Source organism: Pempheris klunzingeri, chromosome 8, assembly GCF_042242105.1.
Source record: "Pempheris klunzingeri isolate RE-2024b chromosome 8, fPemKlu1.hap1, whole genome shotgun sequence".
In the NCBI taxonomy this organism is placed as follows: domain Eukaryota; kingdom Metazoa; phylum Chordata; class Actinopteri; order Acropomatiformes; family Pempheridae; genus Pempheris; species Pempheris klunzingeri.
The window spans coordinates 22,868,416-22,889,417 of NC_092019.1; the positions used below are offsets into that span (position 1 = coordinate 22,868,416).

General features: G+C 43.5%; 2 protein-coding genes across 6 annotated transcripts in view; both read right to left on the bottom strand.

Annotated features, from left to right (window-relative positions):
* Window positions 1-12,274, bottom strand: part of mtmr11 (myotubularin related protein 11) — a 29,084-nt gene extending 16,810 nt beyond the window's left edge. Inside the window, exons 1-2 of one of the 2 annotated variants that reach the window (XM_070835605.1) lie at window positions 12,204-12,274; window positions 5,087-5,156 (exon numbers count right to left, since the gene is read on the bottom strand). In XM_070835605.1, coding sequence (XP_070691706.1) covers window positions 5,087-5,156; window positions 12,204-12,260 — 127 coding nt within the window. In that variant the 5' untranslated portion in view covers window positions 12,261-12,274. Of the gene's footprint in view, window positions 1-5,086; window positions 5,157-11,636; window positions 11,685-12,203 lie in introns of those variants that run through there. The other variant, XM_070835606.1, reaches the window with a different exon arrangement.
* A 2,884-nt stretch (window positions 12,275-15,158) lies between these two features.
* Window positions 15,159-21,002, bottom strand: part of otud7b (OTU deubiquitinase 7B) — a 33,589-nt gene continuing 27,745 nt past the window's right edge. For all 4 annotated transcript variants that reach the window (XM_070835291.1, XM_070835290.1, XM_070835289.1 and 1 more), the window contains exon 12: window positions 15,159-20,418. In XM_070835291.1, the coding sequence (XP_070691392.1) occupies window positions 18,928-20,418 (1,491 nt within the window). In that variant the 3' untranslated portion in view covers window positions 15,159-18,927. The remainder of the gene's footprint in view (window positions 20,419-21,002) is intronic.

Sequence of the window (21,002 nt, forward strand, 5' to 3'; positions counted from 1 at the left end):
GTGCTCTATGATTATGCCTATGCACTTCAGCCTCTAAAACCATGCAAAAAAAAAATCCAGGCTTGAAATATCAATTAAACCTGACTACACACGATCTAGCTACAGAGATTTCAGATGCTTAGCACAGTGAACACAAGTGAACCCTTGTTGAGAGCATTTCTTTCACAGGACAATCTGTGGCTTTGCATGCCTCATTTTAGTGTTTCCTCAGGGAGCAGTACCGCGGAAGACATTCCTGTAGCCTCAAGATTTGAGAGCTGAGGGGGAGAGGAAAAGGAAGGCAGGGAACAGAGGCTTCTGGGCCTATTTGTACTATTTGGTGAAATTTAATAGGTTTGTGCTGGCAGGTGTGTCAGACCAGCACGAGTCAGCCCGACAAGTGAAGGTGTTTATGAGACAGTTGTCCTTTAATCAAGTAAAATCTTTTATGTTCTTCCTGGAGAGCCTCAGACAGAGCTCAACAATATATGCTGTGACTAATTACACAGTATTAGTGCACTTGTTTCACATTGGTTGAGGCCACACTGTCTTATCCCATCTGTGACCCTGTGTGTATATGCCATAAACGTTTGAGACATTTTGGGATATTTATCTGGTGCATGCCTTTTGCTGTAGGTGTGGCCCACAGTTAGCTGAATTACAGCTAGTAAGAACAATAAAACAAAAGCAGCAACAATGGTAAGCAATAAGACAGAGAGGAACAGCTGAACATGTCACACAGCAGACAGCCCTCACTGAAGACCATGGCTGTTTGATTTCAGAGTCACAGTGTTTGCTGAAGATTCTTCGTTGCCAGTGGCAGTTTCACAGATGCCATGTTAAATCAGCTGTGACAGCATTATAGAGGGAGATCCTTGCCAAACTAAAACGTCAGGTTGGAGTTTTGACAAAGTGAGGAGCAGAAGACAAGAGACATTGTGCCTCGAGGCAAAAAAGCTGCATTGAATAGTTTTATTACACTGAAACCCAGAATTGAATAGTAAAGTCAGACAGTCGCTTCAGTTCAAATTCTGAGAAAGTGTTTGACTTGTTTTCAGGAAGTTATTGAAGAATGTGCGCTCCTATGAAAACCAAGTCTTAGTTGTTTTAGATGTGCACAACCGGTGGGGCCGTAAACGTAGGACTTTTCTCCACATTTAGGTTAAATTTGAGTTTTCCCCTTAAATGTTTCAGCTACTTCTGTTGATGTTGTGGTCACTGACTTGGATGTGGGGAGAGAGCGGCCTGAAGGATCAGCCTGAGAAAATACAGCTGAGAGAGATCTGAACCACATGCTCCCAGCCTCCGTTTTATTTGTTTTAATCCACATTTGGTCCTCATTTTCGGCTAGGATACACGCAGAGCAAAAGGTTTCTGCCTCCCTCAACCCACTGAGAGAATGAGTAAAGACCAGGAAAGGTTACATTGGGTTAAATCTTGGGATGCAGTTGTACTGACAAGCGAGCAACTCATAATTATATTTTCCCTATGATTTAACACGGCACAAAATGTCCAGAAGACTGCACTGTTGACACATTATAGTACCGAGAGTCCAAAACCACCAACCTTCATGTGATCCGCAAATAGTGATAGCTTTTTCAAAATGATCACCGTGTTAGGTTAGCTTGTCTGGTAATGCAGCAAAGCAAAACATATCCCATCTAACTTTCCCTTCACAAAGCCAGTCTCAGTAAACTGTTGTAACATACCAGTCATCGCTAAATGAATATTAGCAGTGTAATACACTATATCTCCAGACATATTGAAAACCAGAAACATAAATTCCCCCAATTTCTCTTTGGTCCAGTCATGGATTGGGGTTATCCATTCAAAGTCATACAAAGAGAATTTAATACCCTTTTCAACCTCAAGATCGAGACCCAAGTATACAAATACCAATGCTCTGGTCTCTTGTCCATCAATCAACGCGGTATAACGCTGATTGACAGCCCTTTAAGCCCACAGTAACATAAGACTGTGAAGGGGGTCCTGGCCTCTTGGCATTGTGTGTGAATGGACAGTATACCCCCTCCCCCACTCACAGCATTGAAACAGTACATAATCTACCTATGGCTGTCGGAGCTGGCCTGACCCATCTGCCCTCCCGCAGGCTGGCTCGGTTTCTGCGGTCCTGTGTCCCGGTGTCACATGAGAACACCGTGGACGCCGAGCACTGCCCGTTAACTACTGGGAGCGCGGGACAGTTCCTGCAAACGCTGTTCTCATTTTGTGATTGGTATGGTTGTTCTCAACTTGTCAGTGGCACAACTGTGCAACAACACTGTGCTGTTGCTGATATGAGAACAAACAATACTGTTTTTACGCAGTGCTGATACATGAACCGTCCCTTCGCAGATTATGTGTGTTTGAGAGAGAGAAAGCGAGTCCACAGGTGCAATGTGAGCCCTTTAACTCGGTGCTGTAACACTGACTCACGACTCCTTTGTGTCTGAAAGTGAACTTGTTCTCACAAATTGTCTCAGCATTTACTCTGCAGAGAGTGGACTTACTCTGCACAGTGGTGACAGGGCCAAAGGATAGCTTTCCCTGCCCAAAATCTGAATCTCTTAATTGTCCTAAAAATGGCTAAAAGCTATATTTACAGCACTGCAAGTAATTTAAGGATGAGTTTGTATTGACCTGACTGGAAAAAGAGAACAAAATCAAACGATGCTGCCAGTACACATCTGTGGTCCCCTTTCTCTTAATGTGAGACAGGTTCTCGTGGACAGCTGTGTTTCTACTCTGCCTAGAATGGAGGTGGAGAAAGAAAGAGAATAAAGAGAGAGGGGTTAGGCAAAGTAAGGTGGTTTATAGATGGAGATGAAAATGAAAGCCAGCAGGGGAAAAAAAAAAAGGTGAAGTAAAGACAGTCGACATTTCACAGTGAAATGTTAAAAGCTTAGAATAGGATCTGTGTGTGTGTTGTTGAGGAGCGGCACAGTGGAAAGTATGTGATGAAAAGGCACTGCTGGAAAACAAATTAGGCTGACGAAGTGGATAAAAATAAAGACGGAAGTGCAAGTGTGTTTGTAAAGAGTATTTGTGCATTCATGAATGTGTGTTTATTCTTTATGTTTGTACATGACTATGTGAGTGTGTGCGTTTGTTAGAGTAAAAGTCAATGTAAGGTCATGAGACTTTTTGTCCTTTATTACAAAAAAGTAAGAAAAAAGATCAAATGAATATAGCTGAGACTGAAATGGGCCAAGGAAGTATCTCTTCACCTCATAAACTTGCTTTACCACACACACACACACACACACACTCATTTACACTTCTGCTCTGCTGTGAGTAACTGCTGATAGGCAGTGTTAAAGATTAGCCTGTCTCAGATCCAGGCACTCTGGTCAGCTGCCATTCTTATGAAAAGCTTCTGCAGAGTGTTGCTGACACAGGAACACGAGCAGGGCTGGGCTCAAGACATAACTTCAGCAGCAGAGATTTTTTGTGGCCCTGCACCATCCTGCAGATTATCACTTGGGTTAAGAGGGTTGACCTCTGGTAAGCCTAGCTGGCTGCACTCTCTCGTGGTTTTCGTGGTTGGGGGAAAGGGAAAGTGACTTCATGCTGACGAGGATCTGGAGGCCATATCTTGTTAAAGGATAACTCTAGTATTTTCAAATGTGGGCCCCATTTTTACATCTTTTGGGGTAAAAAATGACAGGTAGGTACAAAAACGTTTGGAATTGGTCCAGTAGATCATCTCCACAGGCAGCGAATGGGCTGTAAACGCTGTGATGTAATTCTTGGGGAGAATTGTGCCACATCAAAATATGTCCATTAAAAGTGCTTGTTTTTGCCACTAACAGGCTCAGGTTATTATTGTAACTGTCTGACAACATTACAGAAAGGATCCCTACATAAATAAGAACATAATGTAAGAACATTTTTGTTGAACAAGAAATAGCCATTATATTGCTTGGTTTTAAGCCACCAGAGTCCATTGAAAAAAACTGAATTAAAGTCTACCAATGTTTTGATCAGTTAGTTTGTGCTATTGTGCAACGCTGGTGTTTTAAAGGGTTAGTACTGTTTTTGTCAATGAGGTCTGGTGGTTTTGAACAGTGCGATACAATAGCTGTTTCTGGTTAAACAAAAAGGATCTTAAAAGTCTACTTTGATCAGGTGCAATTGCCTCAAAGGATTATGTTGCAGCCATTACAGAATGTTCTCTGCCTGTTCTTGGCTTCCTGTGGAGGCAACCTACTGAGCAAATTTGAAAAGTTTTTGTACCATTTTGAACCCAAAATATATATATATATAAAAAAAAAAAAAACAGGGCCAGCATTTGAAAATACAGTGGTTATCCTTCAAGGCAGCTGAACCCAGGAGGTGCAGGGTGGGGCACAAATAGAATCACTAATGATCCCAAGTGAGCATGACTGTCACTCTAATACAAAGCGAATAAAAGAATGTAGGCACAACTACCTCAGGCACTGGTACTGCTAAAGCAAATGGTTACATTTTGCAGTAACCATAATGTACACATCTACAAAAGTAAGTAACACACATTTCTAATTTAATTTTGTTAATACCTGATTTCATTATACAATAAAACTGCCAGGCGTTTTGATCTCAGCTTCACAACTGTTCATTGCGCTCCCAGTCCCCTATTGTGTGCTCAGGTTAGCTTTTCAACAGCAGATGTTTTCCCATCTCAAAAGGCACAGCACCTGCTGTGACATTCCTAGTCCAGGTGTGGCTCCTAGTGCAATATGGAAAACTCAAACCACATAGAACAATGAATGCAGCAGCAGTTTTTGAGTTCATTCATTTGATTTCATTTGATCACGGAGCACGATGGCAGTTGTCAACTGAAGGTTGTGCTGTGAGGTGTTATATTATTCAGTGCATTCGAACATTTATTCTGTCTTACTGGCTGCAATATTCAGTTGCAAGCTGTTTGTTGTTACCGTAGCTAGAATGACTCTTTATTTTTCAAAAGCAGAAGTTAAAGGAAGTACAATAGAAAATGGAGGTTATAGTGAGGGGGCTAAGAACTGATGCATTGATCATAATAACAACGATGGCCACTAATATCCTTGCATATTTAAAAACTGTTACACATACCTCTGAACATTAGCTTGTGAAAGTACAGTCTTACCTGGAAGGCAGCGTAACCCAAACACATCTCGACTCCTTGCGTTCACCCCACTCTGACTCAGCATTCTCTCCTGGAAGAAAAACACAGCAGACATTGACATTATTGAATCATCCTTATTTCTGAAGCAACGGCCTTTATTTGACACATCAATATGTGACAGACAGGGACAGCTCTGGGAACTCCTGGGAACTTATTTGCTTTCTTGCCGCGAGTTAGATGAGAAGATCGGCCTTAATGCTAAGCTGAGCTCACCAGCAGCTGACTGTTGCCCAAATGGTGAGAAATGTCTGTCTTCACATCAAACTCCTGGCAAGAAAACAAATATGCATATTTATCAAAATCTGTAGCTATTCCTTTTAATGAAAGTGACATACACTAAAATTGAACAATTTAATCTTACTGAAGGCTAAATCTTGTCCACTATGCCTCACAAGTACCTAAGTGCCCTGACCAATTATGACAGCAGTGTTCATTTGAAAGGAATAATGTTCTTTTTCTAACTTGTGCCCACAAGCTCTTTAAATAGTTTAGGTATGAAACCAAACCTACAAAGAACACACTAAACACATGGACAGAGCCTCACTGTATGTCACCTTTGGTCTTACTGATTATATTTAAATTACGGCTCTGCCTGCTTCTCTCATCTGGCCCGTCTCAATGGACCCATTTTCAAAGACAAAGAAACAAAGCCAAACCACACAATGCTCCATGATCCTTAGTTTCCATCTTGCTGTTTGTTCCTGTATCCCCTATAGCAGTAATGAAGTCTCACATACTTGAGTCTGTTCTACAAGCAGTCTCCAACCCCACATAGCCACAGAGGTTTCTATAATCAGACTGCGAGCTTACCAGCACATATGCTTCCACTTAACTTTGCTACTAACCCCCCCTTGTGAAGGCCATTTACATTTATCACCTTCAAATCCCATAATACGGCAAGGTCTGCTATGAGAGACTGCGATGTGATACTACAGGTGGTACACAAGCTTTATAGTGGTGCAGAAATGGAGTTAAGGCCCTGAGTTGACATCCAGGAAAACTTTACATTGTACAGCCTAAAATGTCTCTCTCAGCAGTTCTGGCCCACAATGAAACTATTAATCATTGTTTCATTTAAGGTATTTCTTCGAATCAGCAAGGACGTGTGAACAATAACAATGAGTCTACTCAGTCGCCACAGTTATGCTAACAATTTTGCAGTGTGGTTATTTTTGAGTTCTGTGTTAGCAGCGTGCTCATGAAAACCTGAGACTCCGGGCTTGTGGCCCTCTATGAAACATTTAACAAAGAGGACCTTTGCTCCATGAAAAGGTAGTAAAATCACACTTCTTCATAGCTGCTTGTTTTCTTTGCCCGTGAGAGAGTCTGGCTGTTTCTTTAACAGGAGCCCATAGATTCTGCAGTGTACTGATGGTATCATGATGGAACGTTGGCATGAAGATTTAAGTTCATAGTTTTTAATGTGACATGCAGTAGCCTGTACATGAAACTAATATTTTAATACATACATTGTAAACTATTGGTCTAAATGTATTCTAAAAGAAGGAAGAAAACTGTTTGTAAACTGCCTTACTCCATTGTTAATTAATTAAGCTAGTATGCTAGAGCTAAGTGAGCCATGAATGTGGTAATAAAAACAGAGAACGGTTTTAATCAATCCACATATATGAGCAGTAATTAAGGGCATATTTGCTGTGATGCAATATCTTGCTTTAAAACAGTTCTATACTGCCAAACCCAACATCTGGAATAAAACTACAGGAATGAGCCAATAGCACTGAGAGTTCTCCCTGACATATATTCTCTAGGCTCAGTCCAGGACATTCAAAAAAATGGTTATGGTTTGAACAAATTTACTGACCAAGTTAAAAGGCTGAAAGCTCTGGAGAAAAACAACGCTTTTTTGATGATAAGGCAAAGACACTGGAGTTTTACAAGACTTTTCTGCTTGACAGTGTATTGTTCATTTTTTTTCCATCTGGCTTTAAAAAGTCTTGTGCTTTCCCTCAGTCTCTACATCAACACACACAGAAAAGCCGCAGCTGAATTCCTCTTCCCCTTTTAAGAACATCAGAGGCTATTCAGATGTTGTTTTGTTATTCCTTTCATGAGTCTAGTCTGTCAGATCTATCCTCTGAAGGTTGTCAGCACTGACAAACTTGTGCCTCAGGGTTTTGTGAGGCAAGTGATGCTAGATAACACTGTAATGCACAAGGTGAAATGCTACTGGCACTCAGCTGAAAAACTGGGCTATGTAAATAATGTGATAAGGCTGGCTGATATGAGTGGAGGTCCTTTGGTTAAACTTGCAAAGCTTTGATTGGTGCATATGATAGAAAGATCTACAGCAAATGCATTTATGTGTGAAATCCAGGGGTAAACCAGACAACAGAGATCAGGGAAATGGTAAGACGATCATCTCTATACATAAATGTAAAGATGCAGTAGCTGCCTTCATCTCTTGGGTCACAAGCCACTCATTTCCAGGGCCATGTTTAAGCTGACATTTCACTTTTTTTGCTTTAATTTGTGGCCTCAGTTCCTCCACTTTATCACTTTAATTGCCTCATTCGCCCATGTGCTATGTCTCTGCCCCACTTTTGCCCTCCTCTGCTCCCTCCCTTCATCCTTAGGGACAGTGGCCAAGGCTTATTGCAGTTTCCATTGCTCATGGCTTCCCCTTTTTACTGTGGCCAGACTTCGGCAGTAAGCCTGCTTGCTCCTGGATCTGGAACATACTTCTCTTGCCTTAAACAACAGGCCACACTCACAGGGAAAGAGAACGAATGGGAATTTCAGAGGGACACTGGAGAAATTCCCCCAAGTGTTGCATTGTAATCTCCATCTCCTGTCATTCTTAAAGCTGGGGTAGGCAGTTTATTTTGGGGCAAACATTTCATAAAAACACCAGCATGCTCTGCCCTGGGCTTGTAAAATACACTTTAGGTCTTCGCCACTGCTCGCTGTACTGAAAAGGGTAACAGCCCAGCTCATTTGTATTGTGCTTTACATTTCTTAACATGAATGGGGACAGTCTTACAGCACTGGCTTGGAAGGAAAATGAGGACATGAGGTAATTTTGCTAAATGGGGCTCACTTTGAAGTGTTTCCTCTTATTCCACTTAGAACAACATGAGGTTTTCTTTGTCTACAGAAATAAAAATCTAATTTTTCTCACAGAAGTTCCATGTCTTTCCTTCAGAAGCAGACCTGGAGTTGTATTCTGCATTTTCCATTATAGAAACAAAATACCTGACATCAAACATATTGCACTGGAAGCAGAACCCCAAGGGTAAAGCAAAGGGACAGAAAACTGCCGTGGATATAATCAGCAGTTCATGGTAGAATGAGGCTGTCAGTGGAAATATACTACCTGGTGCAGTGTATTAAAAATGCAGTAACTGGATTCCAGCAAAAGCTGCATTTTGGACTTATCATGAGAGAACACAGAAATGACAGAGAGGACAGAAACCCATTCTGACATATATGGTGAAAAATAAATCAATATTTCATAACTTGGGATTTCATATGGTTAATATTTAATGTGGGATTTCTGCATCACACTATAGTGAATATCCAGCTTTTAACCCATTTCTCTGCAACAGCCTGCGGCTATTAGTACAACTCTCCCTGCTGTAACATTTTATTCTGAAACCTTCCATGAATGTCTAGCAACAAGAGAATATTAACAGCAGTAAGTGCATTCTTTATCCGTTCTTCATTATAACACCATTAGTCAGGACCTCTGGACAAACAACAAAGAGATAATTGCTGGCTCTTTAAATGGTTATCCCTGCGGAATAATCTACATTATCCCCGCCTGTTGCTGCTGAACAAACGTATTGCTAGAGATGTCTCCAGCCAATCCTAAGGATCGGAGCAGACCTGGGCATATTTTAACAGATCAAAGTCTGATCCTTTATTTACCGTGCTCTGCTGTGTTTCTTTACTGTGCTTTTCGTCCAGCTTAACCTCCCAGTGTTGCAGCTCTGCTTTCCTAAATTACAGCCAGGCTGAATATATTAGAGCGAAAACTAGAGTGCGGTGAATGTGAAAAATTATTCAGTCACATGGGTAATTGACTCTGCTCTAACTCCTGGGTTGGCAAAATTCACTGAGCCCCTGGAGTAATGATTCTGCTGTTTCTCCTCTGTCTGTCACAGCAAAGAGCAGTGGAGAACACATTCAGTTAACAGTTCCTCCCTTTAAGCTGGCGCTTCCACCTGTCAACATGATAAACGATGCAGGCAGCAGGTCATATCAGCTCTCACTAATTAACGATAATTCCGTGACAGTAAAATGGCAGTGATGGCAGTATTAAGAACATTAAGTAAAAATAAAAAGATAACAGTGCGGCTTACTGGCCTGCTTCCATTAGCCTACATTCACAAATCACACGCTATCTGATTTGACAGCAGGTTGCCACCAGTCACTGCACTGCCTGTCAGGGGAGCCCTGACATATCGGTTTCTGGGATTCTTCTTTTAAAAAGGGCAGGAGGGTTGCCTAGTGGCTAGACGGGCTGCTGTGTGACTAAAAGATCACATGTCTGATACCCACAACAGCCAGTGTGTCCATCAACAGCAGCATTACCTCCTCTTGGTCCCTGGAGATTGCCTGCATCATTGCACAGGAGAGTGTGAGCTCGAACATTTTCAGACGCTCATAATCGTCTCTTGTATAAAATGCTATTTTGAGGGTCGGCTTTACTCTGACAGCTCAGGTCCCATGAGTGAGATAATCAGAGTCGCTCCGAACAATCAAAACTGACAAACGACCTAGCCTCTTAAGACCCAGCTCTTTCACTATTGAACAGTGCCGCTGGTTAATTATCACCCAATGCCAGATCAATGCCCCCTCTAACGGGAGCATAAATCTGCTCTGGTGTTAAGAAGAGCCCATTGTTGGTGCTGTGTTTAAGCAGTGGGAGCCCCCGTGGCTCAGGGGCTTGCAGTGAATGTGACGCCGGAGACCTATGGGAGCGGGTGTGGGCGGCTGTACTGCCTTGGCCCACTCCTATCAGAACTGGATCTTCAAGCACTCTGAACAGAGCTCAGATGATCCCTCCTCTGGCATTTTTGCTTCTGTGGAGCTTTGTGCTGTGTGCCTTTCATGCTGGCTGCTTCAAAGCTGGCTGGGAGATGCAGATAGAAGGAACTCAAGGGGATAGCAGCAGCCAAAATAAGCCTGAATAACCCTGCTGTCCTGTCACGCTGCAGGCCTGAGCATCCTTATGCAGCATGTATGTGCTGCTGTTGTTTTCTTAATACTTCTCGGGTTTGTCATTTATCAAGCAAACATTTTTGGAGGATTTGCTGCGTTTGTTTGTCTTATGTGACTGTAAAATAGATCGCTTTGGATTTTGTACTGTTGGTCGTACAAACCAAGCAAGTAATTTTTCAGTAGTCAGTTAATCAAGAAATCAAAAATAGTTTGGATATATTACACCATGATTTAGAAAGATAAGATTCACCAGTACATGCAAATTGCAATGCCATCTGGTCCAAATTCAGCCCAGGATTGGATTCAGTTTTCTAAAGCAGTCTCAACACATGCTCATGGAAGTGAAACCCACCAGGGTGTGTGGGTGGCCTGTGCATATAATCTACACAGCCTACTACTCCACATTACCATATCTTATGCTCAGCCACAGCCTCATGCTCGGACACATGGGATTCCATCGGTGGGGGGCTGTGAGGATTTCTGCACGTCTCGTTCGGAGGTAATCAAATTCAAAGCTCCTCTACCTCCCAACTGCTGTCTCCATAGCGACAGCCAGATGTTGTGCAGAGCACATCACCCCCACTCCAGATGCAAGCCTCGCCCGAGGGCAGAGTAAAGAGGCATCTGTTACCGTTTCCCCCTGCGGCTGCTGAAAATAACCAGGGAGAGACAAAAAGCCAGGCAACACAAAGACGGTGCCAAGAGACCGTTCCCGAAGGAAGGAGCCACTACGAGCGCATTCGTACTGTGTGTACACATTCCTTTGTGCTGCCTATCAAACTATTGTGTCCTTCTAACCCAAACCCTCTCAGTCTCATGTGCTGTGAAACAGAGACAGTATCTTTCTTATCCTTTGAAATGCAGCAGCACAAGGATTTCATCTTCAGCAGGTCAAAGCAATCTATTGCAGCATCATGTGACCTTCAAAGCTTTGGCAAATAAAGCAGCTGAATCTGGCTCCAAGTGTTCAGCACACAGTTCTCTGGAGATCAAGATGGTCTGCACCATTTGTCTCTGCACACGACAACTTAATCCCATATGAGGCAAGGCCCTGCCATGAGACGTGATTAAGATTCACCACCACTTCATTGGCCTTTAACAAGGCGTGCAGCCAAAGACGGTGACATTATGTACCCTTAGAGTAATTAGGCATCTCCCTGTCGTCCACGCAGAGGGAAACAGCAGCCCTATGCAGCCTACTTTCCCCCTGCAAAGCTGCCACCCTGAGCTGTGAACAAAAATAAGAGGAGACAGTCCACGTTCACACACTGAATGGGCTCACAGAGGGGAGACCACACGTTTCCAATCCAGTCAGGCTGCAGACTACCTGAGTGCACATTTATAGCTCTGCACGGTGAAAGACGGCCACTGTTTCCTGCTTCCTGGCCTCTCTGGTGTCTTGTCACATGTTGCGTGTTGATGGTGAGTTAATGGTACAGCAGTGAGAGAGCAACACTGGCTGAACACAAGCCTCCATCACACTGGCATAACAATAGTAACAATTAATCCAGCTGAAAATGATGTAACCCACACTATTGGTGCTGGAGCTTTCATGCTGGAGGCAAGTCCCAGGACAGAGAAGATGGGGGGGAAATAGGAGTCAGATGTGTATTCAGGAATCACAGAAATAAAGAAACTAGCTGAAGAGCTGGGTTTTTACAAAGAGAGCCCCGCTCTGTTCTGTTCCATCACTGTCAGAATGGCTTTTAGTAGATAAAGAGTGGCTCAGACTTCAGTGTGAAACTGGATAAGACAAGTTAGTGCTGACACAAGTCTTCTACGGAGCACAGCTAGCATTCCGTTTCTCCAATAAGTAACGTTCTGGAATTAACTTAACATTCCGGGTAGGTTAACTAGCCGCTAGCTAACTGTCCGGGCACCGATGCGACCTTACCTTGATGTCTGGGAGCATTTGTCTCACTTTGAACGTGGTTTTAGATCCTGTCAACATTTTTGGACGACAGCTCGACCCGACTCGAACAGAGAAATGCGAGAGAAACACCGCCGAGCGAATGAAAAATTTTTTTTTTTTTTTTTTTTAAATGTCCGTGTGTGTGTGTGTGAGACAGGCTAACGGTCGCTGGGTGAGTGTCCCCCCCTCTGTGAATGTTGAGCCGAAGAAGACCGTCAGAAAGAGCAGAGAGGTCCGGTCCGGTAAGTTAACGGCTAGCCTGTGTCACCGGCTGCTACTACTGAGGTGTTCAGTGTGGACAGGCAGCAAACTATTTTCGCTCTTTTCATCGCTGTTGGCACCGACAGCATCCACGTCCCGCAACAACGAGAGCACAGCCCGCCGAAGCCTCTGTGTTACTAACCGGCGTTAGTCACCGACGGAGAGATGTGTTCACCGTTACTGCCGCTGTCCTGCCCACCGCCTTTGTATTTGTTTATTCCTTCGCCATAGTGAAACACACACGGACGGAAAAAAAAAAAAAAAAAAACCCTCAAAGTGCAGCAGTGGAGCCTCTTAAAGGGCCAGTGCGTGTGGACCAGTACAGTGAGTAACCTGCACAGTCCCAAGCCCACTACGGAGGTCCACAGGTCAGTGGGCAGTGGTAGGAAGTCAGATTTCCCTGCTTTCACCGAACTCCTGAACTCAGCAGCACTCCACAGCACCACAGTGACACCAAAAAGAGCGGTGGGTGCCCTGCACCCAAAACAATCACAAGCACCGAGGTGTGATCAGCAACATGCACCCATAGACTAAAAAACTACAAGTAATCTGTTGTTTTATATGTGAAAGTACAAGTGGTTGTGGGTGCTGCATGCTTTGTAGTTCTATGTTTTATTGCTCTTCTTGCGTCTTCTTTCTATTCATATTTCTATCTTATATATCATAATTTTATTTAAACAGTTCTTTTAAAAACAAAAAAATCTGAACTGAACCTGAATAAATGATAAATAAAAGCTTATCTTACTTGATCTCATCTTATCTTTTTCTATCTCTTCTCATCTTGTCGGATTGTTAATAGTAATGCATCCATTTGTTAAGTAGCATCCAGGTGCAGGTACTTTTTATCTGTTTTATACAAACTAAATTCTTTTTGAAAGTGCACCACACGTCCTGCATATAGCATCTTAATCTGCTATCGAACAAGTGACGACAGCAGTGAACTGAAGTAACAAGAAATAAAGTAAAAAGTTCAGCATTTCTCTCTGAAAGGTGGTGAACACAAGCATAGGTTAGAATTAAATTCAAAGTATTTCAAAACCGTATTGTACTCAGGTAAATGTACTCAGTTACTTTGCACTATTGCATTTATACCACTTTGAAGATTCCTATCAACCTGTGTCACTTCTCTCAAGTTCTTTAAAGTCTTTAAACTCAAACTTATGCGTCATGACGTCCAAGCTGGCTTCTCTTTCTGGTCCTCTGTTTTGACGTTTCTTTTCACATATCCGCTTGCTTTTCTTTTCACATATGACACATGGTTTTGTTCTCCAATGACCCTTCTGGCCATGAATGACATCCAAGAGAACAACTTTTGTTACACACACACTCAGTAAAATGAAAGGTTTGTTCTGAGTCAGGAGCGCTCCGGCTCGTGGCCGACTCCTTGTTGAGGGTTTAAAGCGAAGCAGCAGCTGACTCAGTGAGCCAACATCCATAAAACTACGCATCTCTCGACCCTCTCGAAGCCTCCAAAGCTCCTCCTTAAAAAAACACTAAATACTCCTGTTGATTTACCATCTACAGCCTGTTTTTGGTCAGCAGTACCTTTTTCTGATCCCTCTGCAGGTCTGTGCGGGGCACTGGCTCCTCTCCTCTCCTCTCTCACCCAAATTTGTGGAAAGAAACCGCCAGTTACCTCTCTTTCAGACAAATACAGGAGCCCGATTCAGAAGAAATTCCTTTGCAGCGAGAACAGGGAAAGTTTGAATAATCCTGAGCGGCGGTCTGTCCTGCTGAACAGGTGGAGAGACGGCGTCCTTGTGAACTATAATAGAGAGAGGTCTGGATTTTTTACCACATGGGAAACTGTTCAATATTACATAAGGGTCTCCGATTTCTCTAATACATAAAACAGTCCCAGACACAGGACCTTGCATCATCTGAGCTGCAGTTATTCAGCGATGTATAATGCAACAAGGCTAGGGTAATACACAGGAAAAATATTCCCATTACATATATGACTGAACTCCCTTATTTATCTGTTCAATTTGTTTCTGCTCCATTGATACTTATTAAGATTGCTGAGGAAATGCTGTTATCTGTTGCCCTTCACAGCCACATAGGAGCAGCATAACAGTGATCCAGGGGCAGGTAAGGACTCAGTGCCTTACTGAAGAACACTTTGGCAGGACAGATGCTTTCGGATGACTCTCATACCTCCACCCTGAAACCTTAAACTGGGGGTGTCTTTAACAACTCGCTTCAGATGTAAAGCATGTTACATTTTGCCCATTGTAAGGTCTGTAGGGCTTCAGCTAATGATGATTTAGATTTTTGATTTATCAGAGTTTCCATGTGGTTTATAAAATGTTTAAATTGCTTGTTTTGTCTGAAACTATCCAAAACCAAAATCTATTCTGTTTCCTATCACATTAGACAACGAAATGGAGCAACTTATCCCATCTGAGAAGCTGGAACCAGGAAGTATTTAACATTTTTGCTTGAAAAATGAAAAATGTTCTCAACTCTAATTCCAAGATATTCCAGCCTAGTGTGTAAAGTTCATTAAACTATGAGTTTAGAATATCTAAATTCATCTTCATGTCATTATTACATGCATAGTCCGTCAGCTCTGTTTATATGGAATTAATTCCATATCAGTGATTGTAGCTTTTATGATCCAGCAGTCTGTAGACCGACAGACATATTAAAATGCAGAAAGGAGGAGGCACAGTATTCTTGAAATACAATGAGAATTTATTCAAACGGTGCAAAAAAAATGAATAATTATAATAATAATAATAACCTAACATAAAATCTGATGTTCTTTCTATCCAGATTGCACTGTCACACAGCCGTAGGGCTCTCCTCTCAAGAGAAACAGAACGAAAACATTAAAACCATAAAAAATAAAAACAGATCAAAATACCAGGACAACTGAACTCGAGTTAAAATAATGCACAAATTTGGTAAAATGAATTGCCATTTACATGCAACAGTTCCAGTCCCATGCAACTCGAAGTATTCCATGTTAATGTCACTGATGAAGAGTATTCTGTTCACACAGAAAATACAGTGTTGTACAATATAGAAAAATATATCGGGTCAGTTGTGTCGCAAAAACTAATTCTGAGCCATTTCTCTTCTGGTCTGGAGGAAACGAGCTGGGTCAACAAGAACATTACTGTCATGTTTTAGCATAGCACGGATTGGTGGTTGTAGAAAAAAGTAAACAAAATGTACAAATTGAAAAAAATAAAATAAAAGCCACAAATAAAAGCCAGACTGCTAGACAACTAGCCACGTGAGAAAGAACATCCTAAAATGTCGCAACTAAACATTCCACAAGGAAACCTATTAAAAAATCTCACTATAAATATATATTCTCAAATGGTATCTTGTTAGGTCAGCATTGAGGAAATTAGTTTGCAGTGAGAGAGCCTCGAGTGTCCAGAGGCCCATCTGGGAGTCGCCTTTGCCAGCAACAACGGCTCTTTCTGGTTTACAGCAATTCTACCCCAAATCCAGACTCTTACAAGCTCAGCATCCATACCTGTTTTAGTATCCAACGATATACATTCTCACCCTTTTAAAAACACTGTAAAACTTTGGGCTTACAAAAATAACTTGGAACATATTTATACAACCTCTCATTGTTTTTCCTCTTAAATACAAAAAAAGTGTTTGTAGCCTGTAGAGTCTGGTGTTTTACATGTTTCTGAGGCAACCATTACAATGCAGACAAAATAAAAACTAAAAAAAATAAAATAAAATAATAGAATGAAATGGTTTTCGTGAGCTAATTATTACTTTGGAGGGCGGGGAAGGAGAGTCTGCACACATACATTAAAAACAGGCATCACCGTCCCACAGTAAGGGAAACACTTCACGGGCCTCCTCTCAATCAAAATGCTGATGCATGGACACATGTCAGCACACAGAAACACAGCAAATGCAAATATTTTTCGGGGGGGGGGGGGGGGGGAATTCAGAATTCAAGTTCCGTCATTAAAACTTGAGCGTTACTTAAAATGTGCACGGCAAGAAGACTCCTTTCTTCATTCACCGGCTTTTTTGATGCAGATCATTTTGTAATACAGTGTGACACAGTGTTGAATCAGTACTACTGATAACCACTCCCCAGTATTCATTTAAGTCTGTGGTTTAAGTTTTGGGTCGCGAGGGGGGAAGCTCCAAATAAAGTGAGTTTCAAAAGTGAGTTAAAAAGAAAAAGAAAAACAAGAGCGCCCTCAGCTGGGCAAGGCAGTGGATTGCATACTGAATTGTGCTTTTCTAGACTTAATGCTCAAGAACAGATTCAATAAACGCCTCAAAATAAATTCCTCACCATGGCTTCTCACTGTGGTGGTGACAACAAATTGAAGTATTTAGTCATTTTGACAGTACAAGTTAAACTGCCTTGAATTGGAAATAATAAGGAAGACTCTACCGCCAACCAGCCGATAATGCCCAACTGACAAGAACAACGGCATCATCTCAACAGCTTCAATACAATCTAAGAATAATCATTTGTTCAATTTTGGGGCAGTAGTACTACAAACTGCAGGCAAAGAAGCAAGCAGTGAATACTTGATGTTGGTCTTACAACGACGTACAAACAGGACTGTGATGCCATGAGGACAAATGCTGAAAAAGGCAACTAGGAAACTGAGTTAGATGGTGGCGCTGGCGCCGAAATGCTGCAGCTCTACAGTAACTGAATCCTTTTCGAGAAACCCCTCTGACCTGTGCCCCTGATCTGCCGTGAACAGAGGTGGCAGTGTCTGCAGAGATGAACGAAGGACAACAGTCAGGCCACTTCAAAAACAGTAAGAAGTTTTGTATCTACGGACATCAGGAAAGTGCTTGAATTTGTGCAAAAAGAGAACGCAACTGGATTTGGCGGGACGAATGCCAGAAATTGAGAAACCTCCTTAAGAAGTAGAAGTTCAGAGCCAATCGGCATTAAGGTGTCCTGTTGATCAGGACGCTGTGGATGGAGGACTCTGAAGTTAACCTTGTTGTGTGATCGTGGGATTGTATGAAACATGTTTTTCGCATTTCTCAACCGTCAGTAGGATGTGAAGGTGTCAGCATCCACAAAAGTGCATGCATCCCTTCGCATCACGCAAACAGAAGTTGGCGACAATTGTCACAGCTGCAGACACCCTCACCGCTTCAGAGCAACTTTATGTCACCTGGTTAATACCAAATCACTTCGCTTGTGTTTAGAAACATCATCAATCAAACTTATCTGTATGTTGCGCACGTGACGGGTGTCTCCATAATCTGTTGTGCTGGATGTGACAATTTCACTTTATGATGTGTAGTATTGCATGCCTGGGTTGGCCACAATATTCTAATCCCTCACAGCCAACCACTGTTAAGAGAAAGAGGAAGACCTGACTAAGAAAGAGAAAACATCTCAACAAACATATGAAATACTCCGGATCAGGCTCTGGGAACAGTATCTTACTGCAGTGCTATGTTACCGTGTCATCTTTGTTCTACAACGCCTGGTCAATAATGTGACCAACCACATTTAATCTTCAAACGGTTGACATCTTCATAATCCAATTTATAGCTTATATGATTTGGACAAAAACAGGACATTTCTAGGTGATATTTGTTTTGCCAAAAAGATACTAACAGTGCAGAGCAGTTCTGCTAAATGCATGGACATTTATGTGTTTGCATTCTGGAACATTAGCACCACAGCAGCCCACAGAACGCTTTATCATTAGCATTGCACGGTAGTTTCAATTTGCATTATGCAAATGGTGACCGACGAAAAAGCAATTCGACAAGGATTAATTCTGCTGTTTCCCGAGGTACATATGACGCAAGCATCTAGTAACAGTAGTGTAAAATCTGTATAACACTGAAATCACCCCAACTGGATGTGACCTCAAAATGCTTAAACATCCCTTAATTAGCCAATCCAAACATTATCACAGACCACAAATGGAGTGGAGACACGCGTGCCTTTTCTGTTTGTGCTTGCATCACTGTGTAGTAGTAGTGTGAGTGTGACTTAGTGTGTACTGTCTGTGAGCATGTACTGTATGTGTGTTGATGAGTGTTATGTATGGCGCCTGCCATATACATTCTCTCCAGCAGGAGGAGACCGTAGCAAGGCGTAAAACTCTGATAAAGGAGGAGAGCCTGCAGCTCACACACACACACACACACAAACACACGCACACACACTCATACATAACGCCTGCATAAGAGCCACAGCAAAATGTAACAGAAGTGCAGTTAGTTTATTCTATGGTCTAACATGTGACCCCAGCAGCCACAAACCACCCTGTTTGTTCTGTAGTCAGGTCGACTCTCTGCCACTTTCTGAGGCTATCTATTCCAACAGGAAGTGACATAGCTAAAGAGGGAGGGAGCTGGTTGTGCCTTTCTCTTGTCCATCCAGAGGCGGCTCCGCCCCCAGCCGTTATTTGTCTCAACTGAAAAAGGCCACTCATCAAATTCAAGCCATAACAAGGTCTATTCAGAACCTGTGGATGGCTGCTTCTGGCTCCCTCTTTTTAAGCTCTTCCCGGTAGCAGTAGGAGCAGTAGTTGCCCGTCTCGGGGTGTCCGTAGTAGGTGCAGCTGGGTGTCCGACAGCGGCTGGACTGCAGGCTGGCCAAACCGCCGGCGCTGCCCAGTGAGTAGTGTCTGACGGGGGGTTGCCCACTCCGAGAGTCTAGGTTGACTCGCATGTCCCGGAAGCCGTTGGTGTAACTCCCACCAGCGGTTTCAGACCCAGGGTAGTCTGGTGGGTCGAACTCAGGGGGGTATGAGGGCACAAGGCGAGAGGGACTCAGGGAGGCAGGGCCTTGTGAGTTATTGTACTGGGGGAGGGAGGGACCCTGCGTTGTGGGGCAGTGTCGGGGAAGGGTGGCGTAAGAGGGGAGGCCGGGGTAGGAGGTTGCAGGGGAGCCACCGGCGAGCTGGCGCCGAGTATCCATGTAGCCATGCATATGAAGGTGCTGGGTAAGGGGTGCTGGGGCAGGAGGCTGGTCTATGAAGGAGGGCCGGGGGATGGGAACAACACCAGAGTACATAGAGGGGCTCAGAGGAGAGGGCTTCAGCTGGTTGAAGGAAGGTGACAAGTTCTCTGACAGCTCCTCTTTGGCCTCATAGGGCCGGTAGGTCAGCTCTGTACCACCAACTGTCTCCTTCTTTGGTGGCTGGATGCCATTGGTGACGCCCTTCCTCTCTGCTTCGCGGCGCTGTTGCTCCTGCTCGGCCCTAAAGCGCTCCTCTGCATCGGTAAGGTAGCGCTGGATCATCTCCTCCTGGAAGGGCTGCCGATTGCTGGTAGTGAGAAGACTGGCGAAGATGAACTTCCTCTCACCTTGCATGGCGGCTCTGAGGATGCCCAGGCTGACCTTGACATCAGCACTGTACTTGTAGGTATCGCTCTCAGTGCTGCTGCCGCCACTGCTACTCATACTGCTCCCTGTTCCGTTGAGCCGCTCGCTACCTGAGGAGGGGGAGCCTTTGCCAGAATCCTCTGAGGCGTGGGCTGAAGGCGAGCTGTCCTTGCTGCCCTTCCTCCCCCTAAACGAGCCCTTCTTCTTCTCCCCACCCTCCTGCTTGACACCTCCAGGTCCAGCGTTCTTTCCTGTCATCAGTCCGCCCACGTTTTTCTTTAGCTTGCTGCCCAGGCTCTTGCCAAAACTGCCAAGTTTATTGGCCACAGAGTCTGCCCTCTTCTTGTCTTTATCCTTGTCCTTCTCCTTCTTGGTTTTGTCCTTCCCCGCTGTTCCCGTTGCCGCCCCAGCAGATCCACTGCTGGAGGAGCTAGACGACGAAGAGGAGCTGTTCTTAGCCAAAGACCCGCCTCCATTGACCGCTGACCCTGTGGTTGTGTCTCCGTTGCCATTGGAGCTGCTGCTGACGGACTCCTTGTCTGACTCTCCTGAGTCAGGAGGAGTGCGGGCATCCTCTCCTGCTGATGCTGTGGGAGACTCGGGCTGGGCCAGAGGGGCTTGCTGCAAGGAGACACAGCAGAAACACAAACTAATGGGAAATACTGCAGAAAAAAAAAATCACATTGGGCCCTAATCTGCTGACCACATTCCAATGGAAACGAAAAAATATATATATATACTGTATATATATATCAGGTTCTTAAGAAATGGGAAAAAACGTGCAGCTACATGCCCCTCAGGTGGAAATAAGCAAACACAAGATACAGAGGATGTGAAAAGAATGAGTCACAAGCTGTCTTTTGCAGAGCGGTGCAGAAAAACACAAATGACTCAGTGTCCAAACGCCTTTTCATATCTACAAACATGTTAAGGAAGCTGCAAAATAAAGAATACTGTTTATGGAAAGGGCATGACCTACATGATGACGCAGAATTCAAGAACAGAACGCTCCGTCTCTCTGCAATATATGACCACCACACAGTGGTCCTCTGCTAGCACTGCTTAACAGAATAATGCCCATAAATGATATTTCAATACAGAGATTCCTGTATTGCCTACAGTTCCTGCAGCTTAACCACAAAACTGCAATGAACTGGTCCTTCCAAGCTCCCTGATGTTAGCGTATGGCACACAAGAGGAGCTTT